Source organism: Mastomys coucha, unplaced genomic scaffold, assembly GCF_008632895.1.
Source record: "Mastomys coucha isolate ucsf_1 unplaced genomic scaffold, UCSF_Mcou_1 pScaffold15, whole genome shotgun sequence".
NCBI classification, from domain to species: domain Eukaryota; kingdom Metazoa; phylum Chordata; class Mammalia; order Rodentia; family Muridae; genus Mastomys; species Mastomys coucha.
In genome coordinates, this window is record NW_022196897.1 from 21009852 (window position 1) to 21034465 (window position 24614).

Genomic DNA, 24614 nt, shown 5'->3' on the forward strand with positions numbered 1-24614 from the left:
ATCTCTACCAGTCTAAAACTGCTGCTCTGGGATGAAAAGTGATGACCACCACTATACTGCAGAACATGTGAAGAAGCTTCTACACTCACTCACTGTAGAAGAGGCCATTTCTGATTAAATGAGATATGCAGTTACCATATGATTCTGCAATTACACCATAGGGCATTTATTCCAGAAGAATGAAAATATTACACCCACAAAAACCTGTCTGAAACACATTCAGTTTATGTTTATTAATAAAAGCTTCAAACTAGAAGCAATGCAGATGTCTTCCTAGGGGCAACGAATAAAACAAACTGCTACGTATCCATACCCTGGAATACTACTTACCAACTAAAAGGACTAAAACCACTATGCACAACAACGTGGATGACTCTTTAGGAGCTATGGTGAGTAGATTTAACCTCTCCCAAAGGTTTCACTCAATACAATTCTACTTATATAACATTTTTCTTTGTTTGTTACAGTGCCTCATATAGCCCAGGCTTATCTTGAACTCACTATGTAGCTAAGGATAACACTGAACTCTTGATCCTCCTGTCTCTACTACTGAGTCCTGCTTTTATAGGTACGCACCTCCATTCCTGTCTTTATTTAGTATCCTTGAAATGACAGGGTTGTGGTTATCACAGCCCTCTCCCCCAGCCATGGGAGTGGAACTATCCTGCTTCTTCTCTGTGGTGCTGGACACAGTCATTTGCCCATGAGATCAAACTGCAGGTGGAACTGGGATGACTTAAGACCAGTGGGTCCCATCTGTTTCCTGCCTGAGATGCTCTATGATGTTGTACTCTATAGTTATACAAGATGTCTCCAGCAGCATTCTCTGTGTTAGTTCTCACAATGAGGACAAATCTGATTATATGACAAAACAGTTTAACTAAAACTATTGGGTAGCGTGGGACACACCTGTAGCTCTAGCTTCCTGGTAGGCTGGGCGAGCAGAGTGCTGGAGTTCAGCAATTCAGGGCCAATACAGGTGGCTAGCAAAACCCCACTTCAAAGAAAAAGTTTAATAAAACAAAAGAAAAGTGCTGTAGAGCTGGAGACATAGCTTAGTGACAAAGAATGTTTGCTGCTCTTCCAGAGGGTCCCAGCACCCACATAGGTGGCTCATGACCACCTGTAACCCCAGTTCCAGGGAATCTGATACTTTCTTCTAGCCTCAAAAGGCACCCATGGATATGTTTTACACACACACACACACACACACACACACACACACACACACACACAAATAAAAATTAAGAAAACAGAAAACCTGTATCTAAGTCAGTGGTGGTGCATACCTTTAACACCAGCACTTGGGAGACAGAGGAGCTCTGTGAGTTTGAGGGCAGCCTGGTCTACATAGCAAGGTCCAGGACAGATAAGGCTTCACAGTGAGGCCCTGTCTTAAAAAAAGATCAACAACACCAACAATACAACAACAACAACAACAGTAAAAGAAACAAAAAAAACCCCTGTATCTGAGACTGGAGGGCACGTGCTCAGTGAGTAAAGTGCTTGCCGCACACAAGCATGAGAACTTACATTCACCCACATGAAAACCTAGCACAGCAGCACACATGTGTAACCCAGCACATGAAAACCTAGCAGAGTGGCACACATCTGTAGCCCAACACTGCAAGGGTAGAGACAGGTGGATCCCCAGAGCTCACTGGCCAGCCAGGTTTAGTGAGAGACCCTGCCTTTCAAAAAAAAAAAAGGACCACCACTGCCAGAGGAAGACAACTTATATTGACTTCTTAAGTCCACACCCATGTGCACATACATACACATGCAACACACACACACACACACGCTCAGAATCTACAGCCCATAAGACTTCCAAGGATGCTTGCCAAGTGCCTGCCACTAGCACCTTCAGTCCGTCACACACTCCAACTTTTCACTGACAATGCTGGCTTATATGAGGTCGAGACCAGAGGGCTTTTGGCTCAGAGTATAGTATGTTTGGAAGAAATATTGTCCCACTCTGGCATCTATAAACTCCATGACCAAGTGTTAACATAAAAACTATAATCAGCTAACATCTATGTTGTTAACCATCTCCTTTAACTGCCTGAATCTTTTAGGAAATATCTCTGTCCTGGTTAGTTTTTACTGTCAACTTGACACAATTCAGAGTCACCTGGGAAGGGGAAACCTCAACTAAAGATTGCCTCAGTGAGTCTGGCCTGTGGCCATGCCTGTGAGAGACTGTCTTCACTGATAATTGATGAGGGAAGGGCTAGCCTGCCATGGGCAGCACAATCGCCAGGGCCTGGGCTGTACGAGAAAGATAGCTGAGCATTCAGTGAGCAATCCAGTTAGCAGCACAGCATTCCATGGTTTCTGCTTTGGTTCCTGCCTCCAGGTTCCTTCATAACACTTCCTGACACTCCTCACTGATGTACCATGACCTGGATATGTAAGCCAAATAAAATCATTCCATTTGTGCTTGGTATCTTCATTAATCAGGTTGAAAAAAATCTCAAAAGTGAACCTAAACATTTTAAATCTCTTCTACTATGGTCTTAATTTTTTCTGACATCTAAAATGCACCACCACGATATGTGGTCTCACTCTTTCCCTGGAAAAGTTTTAAAGTTTGCTCTAAGAGTATTTTTGCCTAAATATAGAAATGCCCAGTTTGCACTGCCAACTCCTTGATATGCAGCTTTGAGAGTGGGTTTTACGCACCTGCAACTTTAACAGAAATATATTCCATCCACGATGCTATTATAGCCTGCGCAACACTGACAGGCTCCCTCTTCACCCACCGGATGCCTGCACAAGGCACTTCCTCTATAAAACCCCACAAACCACCCCTCTCTGTCTCCTTTCCTTGGATGTGTGTGGGGGTCGGGGGGGGGGAAGAATTCTGAAAACTCCCAGGTCCAGAGACTTAGGCACCATCTGGCATCCAATCCAGTATCTGTGACTGAGTGTCCCTTACAGCTACTTCAAAAGGCCCTCCTTACCCACATTCTGCCCCAAGGGTCTCCATTCTTCCTATTAAACAGGTTTTCTCTATATCAAGTTGAAATGCATTGCAGCTTAGTTTCCGCCAGCTGGTCCTAAATCTACACCCTTTCATTTTTCTTAAACTTCCTCGCCATCACTGACGCCCCCAGCCACCTGTCTAGTCTGGCTCTGCTCCCCTCTCCCTCCAGCCCTCCAGCCACACAGCCTTCCTCCCTTTCTTCAACTTGCTGAGTTTCTTCTTGCCTTAGGACCTAGAGTGTCCTCTCCACGTTTTGCCTATTCCTCCATATCCCCTTTCCAGAGGCTAGAAATTACAATGAGAGATTTGATTAACATCTCTCTCCTCCAGAATTTTATCTTGTTGATTCTGATCAAGTTAGTATTTGACATAAACCTTGCAGGGTTATCCATTTGTAGGATTTTGTTTTGCTTTGTTTACTTGTTTTAATAATGGTTGGGTGGGTCAATGAATGAATGTGTGCATGCAGGACAGCCAGTCCTTTGGGGTCCCACAAAACAAATTAAGGTCACTTCTCTGGCAGTCTTTCTCATACATGTAAGCTGCCATACCCTGGAGGTTTCTCCTGCATGGGAGGTTGGGAGTAGCACTGGAGACAGATCAGCCACACTGCAAAAATGACTAAGGATGGGACAGGACTGACCCACAGACCATTTCAGAGCACTCTCTAGGGTCAAGTCCATGACTACAGATTACGGAAGTGAGCTGAGTCACATAGTGTACACATGAAATCTGTTTTTGAATCAGACATAAAAATATTATAAGTACCTCAGGTTAATCAAAACAAAACATTTCAGATGTTAATACCAGACCAATAGTGTGAATGAACAAAGAAAAGGCAGTGTAAGCTATCAAAATGGCCAAATGTCACTTCACCAAAGTTGATGTTGGGACTGGCGGCTTTCCTAAGAGGCAATGCAACTGAGACTCACTGACACAACACTAGAAACTCAGTCACCTGCACCCATCGCAATGCACCATCTGATCTGCTTTAGAGTCTTGCCTTTTCCAGGGCAGTGGTGGCACACACCTTTAGTCCCAGCACTCAGGAAACAGAAGTAGATGGATCTCTGAGTTTGAGGGATAGCCTGGTCTGCAGAGCGAGTTCCAGAAACCAGGGATACAGACAAACCTTGACTTGGGGCTGGGGGGAGTGTGTTCTCAAATTTCATGCATATAAATTATAGCTTAATGAAAAATCTAAAGTCATGCAAACAAAATAACTAGGAAACAAGACTTAGATGAACTAATATGTATACATTTAGAGAAGTTATATACTCGTAAAGCTTGCCTGATAATCACTTGTCTCTGTCTAGTCCACAAGTAACTAGTGCCATGACCTTTGGCAAGAAACAGCCACTTCATGGGCATCAGTAATGACAACAGGATTTGATCAATGAACTAATTCAACAAGTGCTGATCACAGTACTTCCTATTGAATTTAATGAGAAGAGACATATGAAAAGACTTTATAATGGTGTCATGGTTTGTGGAAAATGTGGGAGAAAGCTAAAATTTATATATAGATGATTACTTTGGGAAAGTACCTAGACGTCAGGGAGGAAGATTTCTTTCCTCCCTGCTTAAGTTCTCTACCTGATGCCTGCAAATTGAACAGTCCAAAGACAGAGTAACGGGATTAGAAGAGGCAAACACAGCCACTTTTAATTTTATACAAATGGAGGCTTGAAAGAAAGGAAAGGAAGAAAGACCAAAGAAAGAATTATATCTGGGGACCTATTATATAGTGTGGTGAGGAGACAAAATGACAGAGGTTTGAAATTTTGACAGTGGACACTGATGAGCATGTAGAAAACTGACAGTGGACAGGGCTCTTTGGTGAGGCTTGTTTATGCAGACTCATTGGATGCCTTCATTCTCCATTTGAAAACAGCTGTCCTCTTGGTTCAGGAGAGAGGAGGGGCAATTTCACACTGGGAGATGAAGGCCCTGCTTTCAGTAAAGGCAGGGAGAGAGTTTCCTGCGATTGTTTTTTCTCAGTTACTTTCAGCTCTAAATATTCCTTATGCCTAAGTGGTTTATTATGATCCCTTTGTAGTCAATACCAATATGTCAAAAATGTAGTCTCAAACAAAACATAGTTTGTTGAATTGACATGAATCTTGCCTCGAGTAACTGAGGAGAGAGATGGCTCTGGACTACTTTTCAAAATGGTTTTGGTGTTGTATTTCGAGTGTGTAGACTGGATTAGATGCACTCTATGCTGATGTACGCTCAGTTTCCCTCCAGGCACACTCAGAGCACATGGTGAGGAAAGTGGCTCTTGGTGCTTTTACAGATCATATTGGGAACTTAAAGTGTTCTCCATAACACTTGTTCTCTAAGCTGCTCTGACTCCAAGACTCTCCGAAGAAAACGAAACTATAAAACTCACAGCACAGGGTGTTTAAGAGAAGAGAGGATGTTCTTTAGAGTAAACAGGTAAATTGATCACACAGAAATACAGGAGACAGAGTATTAGAACTAAGAATATGCATTACTATAAGAGACAACAAGAAAAAGCCAGCCACTCCCTAAGGTCAAAGCAGGATTTACAGAAGTGAGTGCTGTAGAGGTGAATTTTGGGTGGAGCCACTGACATAAAGGGCACACTACTGTGTGATCAGCATTCACACTGTGTCCTTATGATGTTCTGGTTCTGTACTGATGAGCACTCCAAGTGGGTTTCTGGTCCTTATGGAGTATAAAACTGAAAAGGATGAGACTTGAATAGTCAGAGGAGTGCCATTCTTAGCAGTGGTATAACCTCCTTAGGGAAAAATGGTAGCTTTTGGCGGCTATTCCTGCAGGGGCTGCAGAGCTCAATCCTGAGCTCTGGGCATCCAGAAAGGGGCCAGGCTGTCCTCACAGAGAGGAGGCCATCTTCTTGCCTGTTTTTAGGTCACACCAAGCAGCACTGAGTGAGTCCTCTCTGTGGGCTTCAGTCAGCAGCACCTTTAACTCCATGTCAGTGATTTGCCTTCCCCGCGTCAACTCAGGCCACCTCCCTCCCTCCTTCCCTTCCTCCCTGGGCACTTCACCCCTGAGCCTACAAACATGACCTCAGTGCTAATATAACCTCTCACAGCAAAACCGAGCTCAGACTTTTCCATCTGCAAACTATAACTTTCAACATCTAAACACAGTTCAACACATACCCTAGCAGGCCCCATGAATAGCACACCCTAAATCAGACTCTGCCCTGATCTCATGAGCCAGACTGCCACCTCTGTCTGGCCATTCGAGGTCTTTCCTTTCCTATCAGTATCTAGCTAGTCCCCTCCACAGCATCAACTTTTCAAAATCATGTAATAGTAGTATCTGTGTATATGGATTTTGTTCTTTAAAGAGGCAGTGTACCTCCTTCAAATCTCAGCACCACACAGACGCAAACGGAAAAATCTCCCTTCTCCTGCCCCACTTGCCCTGCCCACAGCAGCATGGATGGCTTCTCATCGCATTGCCAGACATACTGCTGCCCATATATATGCACAAAGAAGAGAATACAAATTCACCTGTTTCTATTTCTTTTTAATTTACCAGGGGTGTACATTTTGGTATGTTTGAGGGGGGGTAGCGTGTGGAGGCCAGGTGAGACTTTGTGGACTTGGTTTTTCTCCTTCCATTTTTATGTGGGTCCTGAGGATGGAATCCATGTGCTGCCAGGCTTGCACAACAAAAGCTTTACTCACTGAGCAATTCCGCCTGTCCTCCCACCTCTTGTTCTGCATGTATGTGCATGTGTGGTGCATGTACAAGTTCACATGTGTGTGTGGATGCATGCACACATATGATGAGCACATGTGTGTGCCAGAGGTTGACATCAGGTATCTTCTTCAACCACTCTCCATGTTATATACCGAGGCAAGGCCTCTCAGCTGAATCCAGAGCTCACCGATTTGGCCATTTTAGCCAGCTTGCTCCAGGAATCTTCTGTCTCCACCTCATGAGTATGGGGTTCTTGGCAAGCTACCATGCTTACCTCCGAACTACACTTGTGTGGCAAGTGCTTTTCCCACTAAACCATCTGCCAGCCCACTCTTTCCTCCTAACACAAATGGCAGCACAACGACAACCAGCCTCTGCACTTACAGATTCACATCTGTGGATTCAACCAAATGTGGGCTGAAAATATCTACAATCCCTACCACAAATTGTCTCAGCATCAGTACTGAAGATGGACAGACTCCTTTGTCATTATCTAAATAATACAGCAGATATTTATACAGCATTTACATAGGGTTCATGAGTGCTGTCCGGATGACATGATGAACAGGGGAGAAGATACAGAAGTTATAAGCAAACTATGCCCATACATGCAAGGATTTTGCTGTCTGCAGGAGTCCAAGTATCCTAGGATGTATTTCCCATGGAAAATAAGTCATAAGTGTGCACACCACCATCCTCATAGCCTTGTTGGAGTTTGGCTTGGTGTACTTTGGTAATCTTTCCTAATCCAGTAAGGCTCCTGGATTATTCTGACTGTGCAGCACTCCACTAAATCAAAGTGTCCCATTTTATCCAGCCACTTCTCTGGTTATTTGGGCTCTGGTATTTTAGGACTGTGGATGAGGCATCAGTATACTCCTATGGACCCCTGCCGTCCCTCCCAGCATCTTGCCTTCCTTCTGTTATTTCCACTGTGTCTCTTATTTCCTTTAACACAGAACTGCATTGTTACAAAGCCCCTCAACTGGTCTCTTTGCCTCCTTTTAACTGTCACCCCACAAATATTAGTGGGTCCTTACATATGCAGGCATTCAATGCAGATAAGTCAATTGAATAATACACAAGAGAAAGCTGGCTTGAAACCACCCTGGCCTTTCTCTTCTTCATGACTGTGTCAGAAAGGGGGTGATGGGAGTCAGGTGGACAGAAAAATGCAAATTTCCTTGTTGTTAGTGTTTTGCTGGTAAAAATAGGCCACGTTCTACAGCCAAACAGGCTCCTTCTGCTTCCCCTCAAGATCAGACTCTGATCAACCCTAGGGGAGAGATGCATGTGTAGAGGGGACAGATGGTTGCTCCGGTGGTGGCCAAGAGAGCTGTTGTCTCATGACTGTCAAGCTCCTGCAGGGGACAGATAGACAGGCCTCTATAACAACCTCTAGAAGACTCAGGTGGGTTTTCTCTAATGGAAACAGGAGGCAAAGTACAAGTCCTGCCGGCAGCAGCAGATCTAAGAGAGAGCGGGGAACTCGAGAGTTCTCGTAAGCAGCCCAGTCTCTTCCTGTAGTAGGAAGGATTTAAATGTGATAAATTCTCCACTCTAAAATTCCTGAGTGACATGTTCAATGGGCACCCTAGCAGCCCCAGACATAACACATTACAAGGCGGACTCTCTCCTGCCTCTACTCCAGAGTCACTAGACTCTGCTTAGTCACTCAGTTTAGGGCCATCTCCTATATCCCCTTTCCCATAAAAACACAAAAGAAGGGGAAGAGAATGTACCTAATTGTAAGCCAAAAGCTTATCAGCTTATCACCCAGCACTGTGCTTTAAGATAAAGTGGCTTTTCATTAGGAACATGTGTGGTCTTGTGGTCTTTCAATGCTTTTGAAAGCTTTTTTTTTTTTTTTTTTTTTTAATGCTTAACATTAGAAAAACATTGCTCAGTAGTATGTATTGGTGACAAACTTTCAAATACACGGTAATTTTCCTCAAAAGATCAAAGGTAAACTATCACTGAGTCCTGGGAGAGAACTGAGTCTGAATTACAGACTTCTTGGAAGCACTCCATTACCCCAGTGGGGAAGACTACCTGGCAAACAAGAGCTGCAAACAGGAAGGCCATCCAAATCCAACTTCTTCTCTCGTGATGGACATCCTTTTAGGAAGCACAGCCCAGAATGGCCATCCTTCTGATAGCTTCCTTTGTTGTCTCCCCATAGATTGAGCTATAACACCTCTGTGAAAAAATTTTACCTCATGGTCTGATTAATCATAGATTGGAAGAATAAAGAACCCCAGAAAGTTGTACCCCTGCATTCCCAGCATGCCTTGTTTCTCAGAAATATGTCATGGCTTCCTGTTCAACATAGCCAACCAGTTCTCACTGCTAAGACTTCTGATGCATTTGTCATCTTCACCCAGAGTCCCACTCCTACCTCTAGGAGTTCTCAGTTAACAGATACCACAATCTGTTTTTGACAAAATCTCCCTAAGTTATGCTTGTGGGGAGCCACAGTGCCTATCTTCAGCCCCTGGCTTTCATGACCTAGTTGTATCCTGTCTTCTTGCCTCCTGGCCACTCCTTTTCTTCTCCAAGGCTGCTCTGCTTACCAAGGCTATCACATTGACCCTTGACGAGGGACACTCCCTGGGAGACCAGGAAGAACCTGTGACCCATGCTGGATAACTAGAGCCCTTCCCCAGAGTCTTCTAACTGGAGAGACATGTTCTCCCCTGAGTCACCAAGCTATAAAGATAATCTGGGCTGCCTGAGGTCACATGGCAGGTGGCAGGTGAGAATGCATAAGTAAAGGAGGTAAAGTTGAGATGAGGGTTGGAGGCAGGGGCGGGAGAGTAAAGGACATCCAACATCCTGACAACAGCACTGTAGTCCCGGGATCCCATCATGCCAGAAGCCAGACCCACTGCTGCCACTAGCCTGGCTATATGAAGCTTTCTACCCCCTTTCCTTCTTAAGCTAATCTGAGTCAGGTTTCTGTGACTTTAACTAGCAGACAGCCCCCTCAAGTCCATCTTTTACCAGTCTTCCAACTTCCACTTTGAACACATTTGGGATGTGTCTAGTTCTTACACACACAAACACACACACACACACACACACACACACACACACACACACACAATACTGTGCTCTCCTCAGGACCCACTCAGAGCCTCAGTGTTCCTAAAGCCCAGTCACCATCTCCCAGTGAGTCCCTGCTCTGACTCTGCAGACTTCCTATTACTTTTTGACAACTAAGCTAGCCAGAACACATCATTCCTCAAACACACTCCAGGGCCATCCTGCTTGAGCCTTGCCCATGCTGGCATTGCATCCTAGAACCCCTATACACCTCTGTCTATTTAAATCTACTGAAGAGATAAAATGAAGGGGGGGTGTCCCACTGCCTTTCAAGATCCATTCAGTATTCCCCAAGTCTTTTCTAAGTGGGCCCTATATCTATATATGCATGGTAACCTCTTCAGCTTGATAGCACTTGCCTCATGCTCTCAGTTTGGCTCTATCTTAGGCTTTGTGTTGTCACATCTTAGGGCCCTGATGCTCGAGTCAGAACTCTGAGGCTCACCTCCTTGCCACTCATGCATATTCAGGTCCATTCTAACCTTCCTCCAAAACACTTCTGAGTTCAATCTTTCCCGGGGGAATCCAGCCACCCCACTAGCCATGTGGTCCACCAGGTGGCAACCAACATCTCACTTCCAAATAAGCCCTGTCCCTAACCATATTAGCCAGCCCCCGCCCCAATCCCTACCTCATGGTCACCAGCTTAGGTGGCTACTTCATTTAGTTTTCTGACTGTCCAACCACCTTGACCCACCTCTTCATATGTTACTGCATGGTGCACTGTGGAACTTGTAGTCTACAAAAAAGACCCCTCAGGCCGTGCTTGGTAACTAACTTTGCTGGACAGTCTTGGATTATCTACAACCTGCATGCCAAATTCCCTGCCCTTATAGAACAATGGGGGTAGGAGGCCTAGCCCTATTTCTTTGGACACTGTTGGTAGCTGAGGCCCTGGGTGAATTGTGTATTAAAGTACAACTTAAAGTTCCACTTCAATCGAGATGACAATGAATTTTCAACTGCCAAAGAAGCAAATTATTGGTATGGGAGTGGCTTTGAATGGCAGTGGTGACTTAAACCCAGTTTCCCTTTGGATACACCAGGAACAGGCAATCAGGAAGTTCTCTCTGCATATTGTCTTTCACATTTCCTCTGAAGATTCTCAAAGTTATCACTGGCTCTTACTGCCTAACAGTGGGTTTAGATTCTTCAGCTAGGCATACAGGTGCTTCAGGATTGATCTATGCCTATTTCATTATGGTGGTTACAATTGTCTCAGTGTTGGTCACAGATGAGAATCATCTGGAGCTTGTGACCAGTTCTAGACATCAAAACTTTGGAGAGACAGTGGAGACTTCTGTAGATTCTCCATAGGTGACTGTTATACACAGGCCAGGCTGACAATGGCTGATTTATCACCTGTCAACAATGCTGGAACACACTTCCCTGGATGTTAGCCAATGTTCAAAGTAGCCTTGGGACCCATCTCCTGCCTGACCCAGCTCCTCCCACAATGTGGAGCTCATCCTTCCCCATCCCCTAACACTCACTTCCCCATTAACATTTTCTGATGTTTCTCCTGTAGCTTTACTCCTCTAGCTCCTTGGATATGCTGTGAGTTCCTTGAAGGCAGGTACCTGAAAATGTCCCCTTTCATCCCTTCAGGTCCACAGAGTCCCTAGGGGTGGATCTCAGACCTAAGTTGTTTCTTAGGCTTCCTGGATGATTCTGATCCATGACCTTCCACCTGCTCTTGACTGCTCTAACATACTGGGTACAGCAAACCTGACAATTACGTGTTGGATGGACCAAGCATTTCCTCTGTCACACTGTTGTACCTCAATGTCACAGATTCCCACGAAGAGCTAGGTTTTCCTTTCCTGTAACACTTCATTCAATCTTCATCTAAAAAGTATCACATCCTATGATAAAGGCCTTGGGCACAGGAGCATACAGGAAAACATGGGACAACCCCAAAGCACTTAAAAGTCTCCTGAGGTATTAGGTATTTTACAGTTAGCATTAATATTTCTTCTGTGTTGAAGATATTTTTTTCTCTCCATACACAATCTGATATGGATGGGTAGAGAAGATAACTGCTCTTCTACACAAGAATGCTGCAGACACATAGAAACATTTCTTATAGTTACTGAATCAAGATAACCCATTTCATGGCACTTTCCCTAGCCTTTTAGAACTTTGCAAGAACACACATAAGTGACTATCTGCCTATGAGCTATAAGCCCCCTAAGGCAGGAATGGGCCATTCTCCTCCTCATACCTGATACAAGGCTTGGCTAAAGGAGATGCCCAGTGAATATTGCCGAATATGTAAGGGAGACATCTCAGAAGCAGAACATTCTCCCAAGCCCCGACCCCTAGCCCATGTGAAGAGACGGCGAACAAGGGCCACAGCAAGACATTCCTCTTTTACTTACTTACAGGTTGACCTGGGACTCTAGTTCAGGATCTTTTGTTGGCCAAGTCTGAAGGGGCTGGATGCCGAAAGAGAGAGATGACTTCGCTTTCCAGAGGAGGGTTTGTGCCAGCTGACTCCCACAGGACCCCTTGGTCAGCGGATCCATCAGTGGGCCTGGAGGCTGAGGCGCTGTGCTGAGAGAAGGAGAGGGTTATGGTGCTGAGACTCAGAAAAGAGGACAACCCCACCACAGCCCAATAGGATGATGGCCTATTGGTTCAGGAGGATACCAAGGCACAATAAACCCTGAGGTGTCAAGAGAGGCTACATTCTGAGCTGTTTGTGGTGTTTCTCACCTACCTGTATATGGAGGAACTGCTTGGGACCTTCCAAATACCAGCACACCCATCAACTGTGATCACATCACCCATAAGATAAGTCAAAAGGATCTTCCTATGATTTGTATATGATCTGAGTGTCCTTGAAGGGTTGGTCCAGTGAAATTTAATCCCCACTGTGAGACTACAGCATACAAAGACAGAACCTTTGGGAAGTAGTTAGGATTAGATGAGGTTACTGATGTTGGCTGGGCCCCCATAAGTGAATCTTGGTTGCTTTAGGAGAGGCAAGCTCAGAGGTATGTACATACACATCCTGCATAATCTCAGATTTTTTTCCAGAAAGAAAAGAATCACCATGTGGCCCCTCCTATTTTAATTGTGTCTTAGTTAGGGTTTTATTGCTGTGAAGAGACAACATGACCATGATAACTCTTATAAAGGAAACCATTTAATTGGGGATGGGTTACAGATTCTGAGGCTCAGTCCATTATCATCATGGCAGGAAGCATGGCAGCAGGCAGACATAGGGCTGGAGAAGGAGCTGAGAGTTCTACATCTTGGTCTGCAGGCAGCAGAAGGGGACTGTGTTGCACACTGGGCAGAGTTTGACCATAGGAGACCTCAAAGCCTGCCTCCACAGTAACACATTTCCCCCAACAAGGCCACACCTCCTAATAGTGCCACTGCCTATGGGCCAATCATTCAAACACATGAATCTATAAGAGCCATACCTATTCAAACATATATTCAAACATCCACTCCCTAGCCCCCATAGCCTTGTAGAAACAGCATAATGCAAAATGTATTTACTCCAACTTCAAAAAGTCTCCAGAGTCTTTCACAATGTTTAAGAATCTAAAATTCAAAGTCTCTTCTGAGATTCATGTAATCTCTAAACTGTAATCTCCTATAAAATCAAAATCAAAAAGCAGATAATATACTTCCAATATATCATGAGACCGGATATACATTACCATTATAAAACTTAATGGAAGCACAATGAGGAAATACTGGATCAAAGAAAGACCAAACATCATCTGAGTAAATTCCAAACTCTGCATCTCCATGTCTTTTGTCAAAGTGCTCTTTAGATCTCCAATTCCTTTCATCTTTGTTGGTTGAAACACACTTCTTTCTCTTGGGCTGTTTCCACTCCCTGTGGGGGGTATACCAAGGCTCTGGCATCTCTAACATCTTGGGGTCTCCAATGTAATCCAGGCTTCACCTTTACAGCTTCATACAATGGCCTCTCAGCCTCCATGCAGGGACGCCCTGCCACACACTTGGCCCCAGTGCCTTTCTCTAGTTGTTGAGGGAGAGGGAGATTCCATAACCCCTTCCTTCTAGCCTTTTTTTTTTTCCCCCTGAGACAGGGTTTCTCTGTGTAGCCCTGGCTGTTCTGGAACTCACTTTTTAGACCAGGCTGGCTTCAAACTCAGAAATCTGCTTGCCCCTGCCTCCCAAGTGCTGGGGTTAAAGGCGTGCGCCACCACTGCCTGGCTCATTTCTTCTATTCTTGACTCTAAAGCCAGAACTTGGTGACCAAAGCTGCCAAGTTCTGCTTGCTGGGGCTGCAACATGGCCCCCTTGTTCAATTACATCTTCACCAGCTTTCTGGTTTTGGTGGTTTCCTTCACTGCCTAAGCTTGGCTGTTTTGGAACTTTCTCTATAGACAAGGCTGACCTTGAACTCAGAGATCTTCATGCCCCTGTCTCCTGAATGCTAGGGTTAAAGGCTCCTTCTGCTGGGAGTAAAGTCATGTATCATCACTCCTGGACCTAAACTTTTCTTTAATCCCTTTTCACAAGATGAAAGCTTAGCTGGGTGACATCTTGCCCTGAGGTCACCATTTCCTTAATTCCATTTAATATCTTTAATCTGTTTATCTCCTTGAATACAAATTTGTCTCCAGTCTACTTCCTGATACCCCTTTAATCCTTGAGCCATACATTTTGTATTTTTCCTTGCTCAGTTTGCTAAAACATTAGTTACTATGGACAGAGTATATTCTAGACTATTTTGAAATTTCCTTTGCCAATTCAATTAATAAAAAACTCTTCACTTTAGCCTCAGGAAAAACTTTTTGGACAAGGGCAAAAGCAGCCACAGTCTTCACCAAAATCTCACAAGAATTATCTGTAGGCAACATACTAAAAGTCCTTTCCTCTGAAACCTATTAACACAGTCCACAGCACCACTGTCTTCCATGTTCTTACTAGTATGTCCCTTTAAGCCATACTTAAAGCATTCCATTACTTTCCTAATCCAAAGTTTGAAAATTCACATTCCTCCAAACAAAAACATGGTTAGGGCTATCACAACAACACCCCAGTCCCTGGTAACAACTTCTGTCTTAGCATTTCCAATGTGTTGAAGAGATACCATGGCCATGACAACTTTTATAAAAGAAAACATTTAATTGGGGATGGCTTACAGTTTCAGAAGTTTAATCCATTATCATCATGGCAGGAAGTATGGCAGTATCCAGGCAGGCATGTTGCCGGAGAAAGAGCTGAGAGTTCTACATCTTGATCTGAAGGCAGCAGAAGGGGACTGGGCTCCACAGTGGAGTGGAGCTTGAGCATTGGAGACCTTAAAGCCTGCTCCCACAGTCACACACTTCCTACAATAAGGCCTCACCTCCTAATAATGATACTCCCTATGGGTCAAGCATTCAAATACATGATTCTATGAGGGTCATACCTAGTCAAACCACCACAGATTGGAACTGAGAACCAAAACAAACCACATTTCTTTTATAAAGTCACCCAGTCAACAGAACTTTGTTATGATAATGAACACTTTATATCTAAAAAAAATCACTAGCTCACTTATACCGACTGAGGCAGGAAAGCTATGTCCACAATGCTTTATGAGACTAGCAATGGTGGGGTCTAATACCACCACTCCCATTGTCCAGCAGTACTCTTGTTTCATCTAATGTCAAGTTTAAACAGCCACGAGGAATAGAGAAATGGCTTAGTGGTTAAGAGCACTCACTACTCTTGCAGAGGACCTGGGTTCTATTCCCAGCACCCTCATGGTGGCTCACAACCATTTGTCACTTTAGGAAACTTAGTGCCCTCTTCTGAATTAGGCACACAAATGGTGTATAGACAGATATTCAGGCAAAATATTTGTATATATGAATTAAGTGAATCTAAAAAAGTTTTAAAGGTGTGAATAGCCATAAAAGGGCTCAAGACTGACAAAAGAACTAGAGACACAAGGAACCGAAGCCCTTTTCAGGAGTACCAACATCTAGTATGTAAGCAGCACATGCTTGTTCCCATGACAAATGGGTTGTGCATAGCAAATACACACTGAGAAGGCACTCCTGAGATGTGCCTGTTCTTTTTCAGACAGCACACAGAGGGAGGTGGAACAGACAGTTCTGGGAAGGAGGGGCTGGTCTGCTAGGAAGGCAGCAGCCATGTTCTCTCTGACTGGAATGATTTCAATTAGCAGCATCTTCCCTCACCTGAAGTGAAAGACAACTGAATCCAATCACAGGGAAATGGAAAACTAAAAAGAAGGTGTAAGAACACTTCATTCAGGTACCTTGAAGCCTTGTTCTGGGGCCATGGTCACTCATGTTTGGTTCAAAATAAACCATTTTCTTAATCTCTTTGAAAAAAAAAAAGAGCAATCTTTAATAGCATTTGGTCAAGAGGTGCTTTTTAAACTGAATTTTCTTGGAAAAACTGTGATGAAGGAGCAGGCTGGAGGGCTAGAGGGTCAGGGCAGTGTCACTTGTGAGAGGGTCTATACAGGGAGCTACATGCGTCTGGGTATTTGGAATCAGACAGGCACTGTCCACTCTGAGCTGCTCCAGAAGGTGCTAAGAAGGTCTGTCTTAGTCAGGGTTTCTATTCCTGCATAAAACATCATGACCAAGAAGCAAGTTGAGGAGGAAAGGGTTTATTAATCTTACACTTCCACATTGCTGTTCATGACCAAAGGAAGTCAGAACTGGAACTCACATTGGGTGGGAACCTGAAGGCAGGAGCTGATGCAGAGGCCATGGAGGAGTGCTGCTTACTGGCTTGTTTCCCCTGGCTTGCACAGCTTGCTTTCTTATAGAACCCAGCACTACCAGCCCAGAGATAGCACCACCCACAATGGGCTGGGCCCTTTCCCCCTTGGTCACTAATTGAGAAAATGCCTTACAGCTGGAGCTCATGGAGGCATTTCCTCAAGGGAGGCTCCTTTCTCTGTGATAACTCCAGCTTATGTCAAGTTGACACACAAAACCAGCCAGTACAAGGTCCCAGACTGAGACATGCTTTTTTCTAAAATAGTCATTCTAGACCTATGCCTAATGCGGAAGGAATCCACATCCACCCGTGTCCCTCCTGTCCCTTTGACCATTCTCTTGTTAAGACTCTGGTGTTTCTTCTTTGTAAGGGATGATCCAGCTCTCCCCATCACCTTTTCTGGGTTAGAGAAACCACCTGCTCTACTGACCATCAAGTTCACTAGCCTCCCCTGTTAACCTTATAGCAGCTAAATAGACACAAAGGCTCAAGCCTCCTTCACCTGTGACAAAAGGTAAAGAGCTATTCTGGTACATGAATAGTGCTTGTGGTGTATTGTATGCGAGCATGTGTGGTATATGTGTATGCGTTTACATGTGTACAGAACTGTGTGGAGGCCAGAGGTTGACATCAGGTACTTCCTCAGTTGCTCTATACCGCCCCTTTAAAAAGTTATTTATGTGTATGACTGCATGTAGATATGGGTACCATGTATATGACTGGTGACTGCATTTGTGATCCACTATGTGCTGGATGCTGGGAACCAAACCCAGGTCCTCTGCAAAAACAGTAAACACTCTTAACTGCTAATCAATCCATCTCTCCAGTCCATAACTGTATGCTTCAAGACAGGGTCTCTTATTGAGTCTGGAGCTCACTGAATGCCTACACTGGATGGCTAGGAAGATCCAAGGATCCTCCCATCTCTGCCTTCCCAGTACTGGGATTAGAGGCACATAATGTAATGGATGCTGCAAATGTGAACTTGGATCCTCATGCTTGCACAGCAAGTTCTCTGAGCTTGCCTTGTCCCCGAGGCTCAGTGTCACCAGAGTTTGTTGTTACTTTAGCACTAAAACAATAAATAAATAAATAAATAAATAAATAAATAAGGCAGAGTTTCAAAACAGGAGACACATTTTCTTCTCAACACTTGAGATTTCTTTCCATTACAAAGATCAAACTAGCATGCAAAAGGCTGACAACATGCTCTCCAAGGCCAACAAGAGGTGGAGGAGCAGCAGGAAACTGAGTGAAGCTTCGGGTTCAAGCATAGGCCCTATAAAGGGACAGTTGGGTGAAGCTGTGTTGCTCATCTTGCTGGTCACTTTGACCACATATGCCTACTAAACGGCTGAAATGGGGATAGTCCAATGGGGGCTGTATAGGTGTAACATGTGCATTCAGTGCTTCTGGAAGACTTAATACAATTGGCACACACAAAACATCTGACTGGCTGGGCAGTGGTGGCACATGCCTTTAATCCCAGCACTTGGGAGGCAGAGGCAGGCAGATTTCTGAGTTCGAGGCCAGCCTGGGTTACAGAGTGAGCTCCAGGACAGCCAGGGCTACACAGAGAAAGCCTGTCTCGAAAAAAAACAAATAAACAAACAAAAGTCTCACTGGTAATTTCCTCCACTGATTACATGTTTAAATCTCTGTGTTATGTGTGTGTGTGTGTGTGTGTGTGTACATGTGCAGACATTGGATGTCTTCCTCTGTTGCTCTCTACCTTATGTTTTGAACCAGACTCTCTCACTTAGCCTGGACCTCAGTGATTTGGCAAGACTAGCTGGCCAAAAAGCCCTGGAATCATCCTGTCTCTACCTCTCAGAGCTAGGATTATAGGTATGCCCTGCCGTGCTCACCTGGATTCTTATATAGTTAAGGGAAATCTGACCTCAGGTCCTCATTTTTGCATATCAAATGTTATTGACTGAGCCATCTCCCTAGCCCTAGAATTCTTTTTAATGTGGCTAATAGAAAATGTAAAATTCCACTCATTGTCTGTTGCACACAGTGCTGCTCAAGGAGAAATGGTGCCTTAAGGTTTTCTCTATCTGAGATAAGAATCTGGGTGATCATTATCCTGCAGCATCAGTCCTTGGCTGAGGACCACTTTCTTATTAGGGTTTCTGTAGCTGTGACAGAACACTATGACCAAAAGCAACTTTGGGGATGAAAGTGTTTACTTAATTCTTACAGGTTGCAGCCCATTGTCCAAGGAAGTCAGGGCAGAAATGCAGGCAGGAGCTGATGCAGAGGCCATGGACGACTACTGCTTACTGGTTTGCTCATCATGGCTTGCTCAGCCTGCTTTCTTATAGCACCCAGGACCATCAGCCCAGGAATGACTCTGCCCACAATGGCTGGACCTTCCCATATGATTCACTAATTAACATGCCCTATAGAATTGCCTCCAGGCAAATCTTTGTGTTTTTTTTTTAAAGTTTTTTTTAATTATTATTATAAATAAGTACACACTGTAGCTGTCTTCAGATGCACCAGAAGAGGGCGTCAGATCTCATTATGGGTGGTTGTGAGCCACCATGTGGTTGCTGGGATTTGAACTCAGGACCTTCGGAAGAGCAGTTGGTGCTCTTACCCATTGAGCCATCTCACCAGCCCTCCAGGCAAATCTTAAAGAGGCATTTTCTCAATGGAGAGTGTCTCTATCCAAATGACTCTAGCTTGTGTCATGTTGACATAAAACTAAAGAGGGTAAGAGACCCATGTTAACCTGACACATCAGTGCATTATTAAACAATAACTTTTTCTTTTATGTTAACCCCCAAGATCTCATAATAATATCATAATATAAACATTGTATAACTTGAAAAGTTCCAGTCTTTAAATTCTTAATATTTTAACCAGGCATAGTGGCACACACCTTTAATCCTAGCACTTTGGAGGCAGAGGCTAGTAGGATCTCTGTGTGAGGCTAGCCTGGTTTACATAGTGTTTTCAGGACAGCCAGAGCTACATAGTGAGGCCATGCCAAAAACTAAACAAAACAAAACAGAACACAACAAACAAATACTTTAAAGTTCAGTCTCTTAAAATATTCAGTCTTGGGGCTGGAGAGATGGCTCAGCTGTTGAGAGCACTGACTGCTCTTCCAGAGGACCTGAGTTCAATTCCCAGCAACCACATGGTGGCTCACAACCATCTGTAATGGGATCTGATGCCCTCTTCTGCTGTGTCTGGTGTGTACTCATATACATAAAATAAATAAATAAACCTTAAAAAAATTCAATCTCTCAAAGTTCAAGCATCTCTAAAATATCTAAAATCTCTCTTGAAACCCCAAAGTCTCTCCAAAATTCCCAAATCTCTAAAATTCCAGTCTCTTAAATTGTGAGTCTAGTACAATTAAAAAAATAAGTTAAATACCTTCTTCTTCCAAGAGTGAAGAAACAGGGCAGTTACAATCTTCAACAGTGTGAATAGTGTGAATATCAGTATTTGAGGTCTGGGACTTGCAGGGTCCTCTGGGCTACCAACATCCTTGGGATACCTCCATTTCTCTAGCTCTGCCATCCATAGCACATTCAGGCTAGCTCCACCCCAGAGTTGCCGTCATCTTTGTACCACGGTACTGCTATTTCCAAAATGTTGGGGGTCTCTGCTGCAATTAGGTTGTATTTTCACCAATAGTCCCTTGTAGGCTCCTGTAAGGGACTCTAAGCCTGTTACATGATGCCAAGATGCAACTTCTCTCCATGACTGTCAATTCTGGAGCTTCACCTGTAACTGAGACTGTACTCACCAGTGGCCTTTCCCAGCTGCTTTCCATGACCCTTCCATGCCTTCAAAAGCAGTATCAGGGCTGGCGAGATGGCTCAGTGGCTAAGAGCACTGACTATTCTTCCGAAGGTCCTGAGTTTAAATCCCAGCAACCACATGGTGGCTCACAACCATCTGTAATGAGATCTGACGCCCTCTTCTGGTGTGTCTGAGGACAGCAACAGTGTATTTACATATAATAAATAAATAAATAAAATTAAAAAAAAAAAGCAGTATCAGCTGAGAGACTCTTACACATTAACAAGGTCTGCTGTCAGCATGTGATGCAGTTCTGCCCTGTTTGGACCACAAATATTCCCAAATTTACAATCCCAGATGGCACTGGTCTCTTCTTAATCACTGCCGATTTCTCAGCTCCAGCTAACCCACAAAGCAAAGGCTTCACTTCAATTGTGCTTGTCTTTTGTTAATTACACCTGACTCTTAAGCTCCAACTAACTGGACACCATAGTTTCCAAGACAAAATATCAAATAGTCCCTATAGTCTTTAAGCAACTCTTCAACTTCCCTCTGAAATTTCACAGCAAGGTCTCTATCATCTGCATCTCTCAGCATTATCTTTTAAGTTTCTACAGAGGTTCATTTAGCTCTGAACACTCAGTGGCTTTCCCTAACCTAAACTTCTTGTCTTTCACAATCCTCCCTGAAACACAGTCATTCTGTTATATCAATGCTCTACTTCTGGTACCAATTTCTGCATCTGGTGGAGCTCTTAATTATGTGACAAACACAATAACCAAAAATAACTTGGGAAATAAAGGATTTATTTCATCTTATAACTTCTAATCCATCACCCAAGGCAGGCATCAAGGCAAGAGCTGATAGAGAGGCCTTGGAGGAGTGCTGCTTACTAGCTTGCTTAGCCTGCTTCATTACACACTCCAAGATCACCTGCCCAGGGATGGCACTACCTGCAGCCTGGACCTTCCCACATCAACCACTAATTTAAAAAACTCACTACAAACTTGCCTGCAGGCAATTTTCTGAAGGCATTTTCTCAATTGAAAAAAATCTCTTTCCCCTAATGACTCTAGCTTGTGTTGAGTTGACATAAATGAGCCAGGACAGCTACAGCTGGCAGTGATGTAACACTCCAGTGCTCAGAGCGCTCTGGCAAGTAGGCAAGGCAGCTGCCAGTGTGAGGAGGTGCCCTGTGGATGGTGGAGATGTGCTGAGATGGTTGAGGCAGGTGTGGACAACACAGAAATGCTATAAGGTTCTAAGACCACTTGAAAGACTGAAAGTATTGATGGCATATTCTCTCTCTCTCTCTCTCTCTCTCTCTCTCTCTCTCTCTCTCTCTCTCTCTCTCTCTCTCTCTCTCGGTTTTTCAAGACAGGGTTTCTCTGTGTAGCTCTGGCTGTCCTGGAACTCACTCTGTAGACCAGGCTGGCCTTGAACTCTGCCCCTGCCTCCCAAGTGCTGGGATTGCAAAGCATCACTGCCCAGCTGATAGCATTCTCTTTAGCTGACAGTTTGCTTTCCTTAGAATCTCTGATCTTTACCTGACAAAAATGCTGGCACTCTCCAATATTCTGGGACTATTGTTTTTATTTAATGTGTTTGTTTTTCTATTCACACCCAAGATCTTAGACATCAATACAGATATGGACCAGGCATGGAATGTTACAGAAAGAGATAATACTACATGGATATTCTCTTAGCTTTTAAATTTTATAATATTGGGAACATTCCAACACACTACTTTCTAGCTCCTTAAACATTTTACTTTAAAGACCTGACAACAGTATCTCTTTGAAAGTCACCATTTCCATTTTGATCTAACTTTACCCACATGGGTTCCCTTTTGTACTTCAGTTCTCTTCCACACCATTTGGATTCTGTCTTGTCACTGTTCATTTTCATCTGCTCATTCATTTCTTTTCATAACTTTTTAATTTTAAAAAGTAGGTTTCCTTATCCCTGGAGCATAATTTGTCTTTATTGTCCATGTAAAATATTCACCCAAAGAACTTCTAAGGAAATGGGAAGAACTCACAGAAATAGGCAAAATTGTTCAATAAAAGAAAAATTATCAAAAGTAAGAGAATGGCTGAAGTCCGCACTGCAACTCTGGAGGTTTACTGGTATGTGTGGACACAGGAAAAGAAACAAGGAAATTTCCCATCTTACCTAATGTGAGGGAAATAAGCAAGAGTGGTTTGTGGGCCTAACGTGCTCACTTTTGACTTAAAAGGGACAAGGACTGGCAGGTGGCTCTGACAAGACTGGCTAGGAGGCATCTTCTTTATACTGCCCGCCTGGCTCATGAGGAGAATAACTTCACCTGAGAAAAGGCTGAGTGAAGGATAAGCGCAGCTTAGATCTGAACTTCTTGAAAGGTTGTAAAAGTTCATGTGAAGCCTCCCAAAAAAGGACCCGCCAGTCATAGAAAATCTCCAGAGACCCTCTGTGATGGGGCTGGCTGCCTTATGTGTATGGGGAGGAGGATATCAATAAAGCTGGACAAAGGGTCAGATATGCCATTTTCAAACCTACACACCAGTTATTCAGTGATATTCTGTACTGCTCTCTTCATCAAGATGGTATTCACAGCTAGACAGGCATGGCCAGGCCTGGTAAGACCTCATGATGACATCACAGAAAACCATAGCTGTGGCACAGGAGGCATCTCCACTGGCAGGAGGCAGGCATGACAGCATAGATAAGGAAGCTCAACCTCAGCTCTGCCATCCAGCCTGGCATGTGCCTCGCCACGCTCACCACTGGTTGTCAGTCATGTTTCACTAAAAGCCTGTTATGGCTATTTCTAGTTTGTCAACTTGATTACATCTGGAATGAACTACAATCCAGAAATGAAGGACACATCTGCGATCCAGATCTTGAGGCTGAAAGACAGGTTTCTGACTCAGATCTTGAGCCATAATGACCATTGAAATCTTAGGCTCGGGCAAGGTAGTATACACTAATTTCAGGAGACTAAGGCAAGCAGGTCTCTGAGTTCAAGGTCAGCCTTGAACAAAGCAAATTTTAGATCCAGGCATGGTGGTACATATCTCTAATCTGGACTACTCCTGCTGGAGGCCTACATAAGGACATTGGAAGAAGGAAGATTCTTGCACTTACTTGCCAGCACATCTATAGGAACCCACTTCTACAGAAAAGCAGCTTAAACAACTAGCCTCATGGGACTGAGCAACTACTAGATTCTTGGACTTCTCATTCTCAGCTGCCCATTGTTGGGTTAGTTGGACTACAGACTGTAAGTCATCACAATAAATTCCCTTAATTTATACAGACATTGCATAAGTTGTGTGACTCCAGAGAATCCTAAGACAGAGCCTGAGGAACTACAGGGAGGCACACCCACCCACAAGCATCTGTGATCTCCTATACTGCTTGTGATGACCATTCACTGAGGAAAACCTTACCACTTGTCAATCAGGATTTGTGCCCATCTTCAAACCAAGCTTTTGCTGTCTGGGCTGACAGCCATCAAGTGAGCAGTATTCCCTAAGGAGCTAGCTTCGGCAGCAGTGGATGCAGTATCCATGGACCTCAGTCAAATCCCTCCACTCCCACTCCAGTTACTGCTCTCATCTCAGAGCCTTTTTATACTTTGTGATGATGGACTGTTCTGGTCATGCATTGGCTTACCAGCATGTGGTCTATCTCATGGTACTAGGATGTCAGCCCCATAAGGGAAGGGACCCCTATCTGCCTGTTCACAACATTTCCACACACCTGGCACAGAGAGGGACTGTGTGAACAATTTGTCCAATGAATCAATGCCTAGGTGGATGTCAAAAGCACAGAAAATTCCATTTGGAGGAAGAAAAGCATGCCAGGAAGCTTGGGCTTTTCAAATCTCTTTGAAAGAGATTAGCTATGCCTTTGGTCCAGCGGCTCCACTATCTCACTAGTCTCTTGACAGGGAGCTGCTTTTTGAGGATCTAGCTGGATGCATGGAGCAAAGATGATCCACCTGTGGCACATCAATCCAGGCTTGATGAGTGGGAGAGATGTGAGGATATGCTTACTGCCTGGCAGTGCCTCTCTCTGGTCAGAAGAGCAACAGACGATTTAACACAATGTCAGACAAGCTATCAACAGTGAGAACAAAGTGTCCTCCCTCACAATGACCTGGAAAGTCTGTGCTCATGTGCTCAGTTCCATCTGTGCTATGCCATTGCTTTTTATGCCTAGAGCCCAAGTCAGTTGCCCATCTAAATCTGGGGTACAACTGGCTTTCCAAGCTGTTGTTGCAGTAGCTGAAGAGAGATGCTGCCTCCAACTCACTGTG

At 44.1% G+C, this 24614-nt stretch overlaps 1 protein-coding gene across 8 annotated transcripts in view; it reads right to left on the reverse strand.

Moving 5' to 3' along the window:
- Garnl3 (GTPase activating Rap/RanGAP domain like 3) overlaps positions 1 to 24614 on the reverse strand; it is a 153515-nt gene that overhangs the window by 116616 nt on the left and 12285 nt on the right. For 5 of the 8 annotated variants that reach the window (XM_031369887.1, XM_031369890.1, XM_031369888.1 and 2 more), the window contains exon 2: positions 12188 to 12358. In XM_031369887.1, the coding sequence (XP_031225747.1) occupies positions 12188 to 12358 (171 nt within the window). Of the gene's footprint in view, positions 1 to 12183; positions 12359 to 12524; positions 12709 to 24614 lie in introns of all 8 variants that reach the window. The other 3 variants (XM_031369892.1, XM_031369893.1, XM_031369891.1) reach the window with 3 other exon arrangements.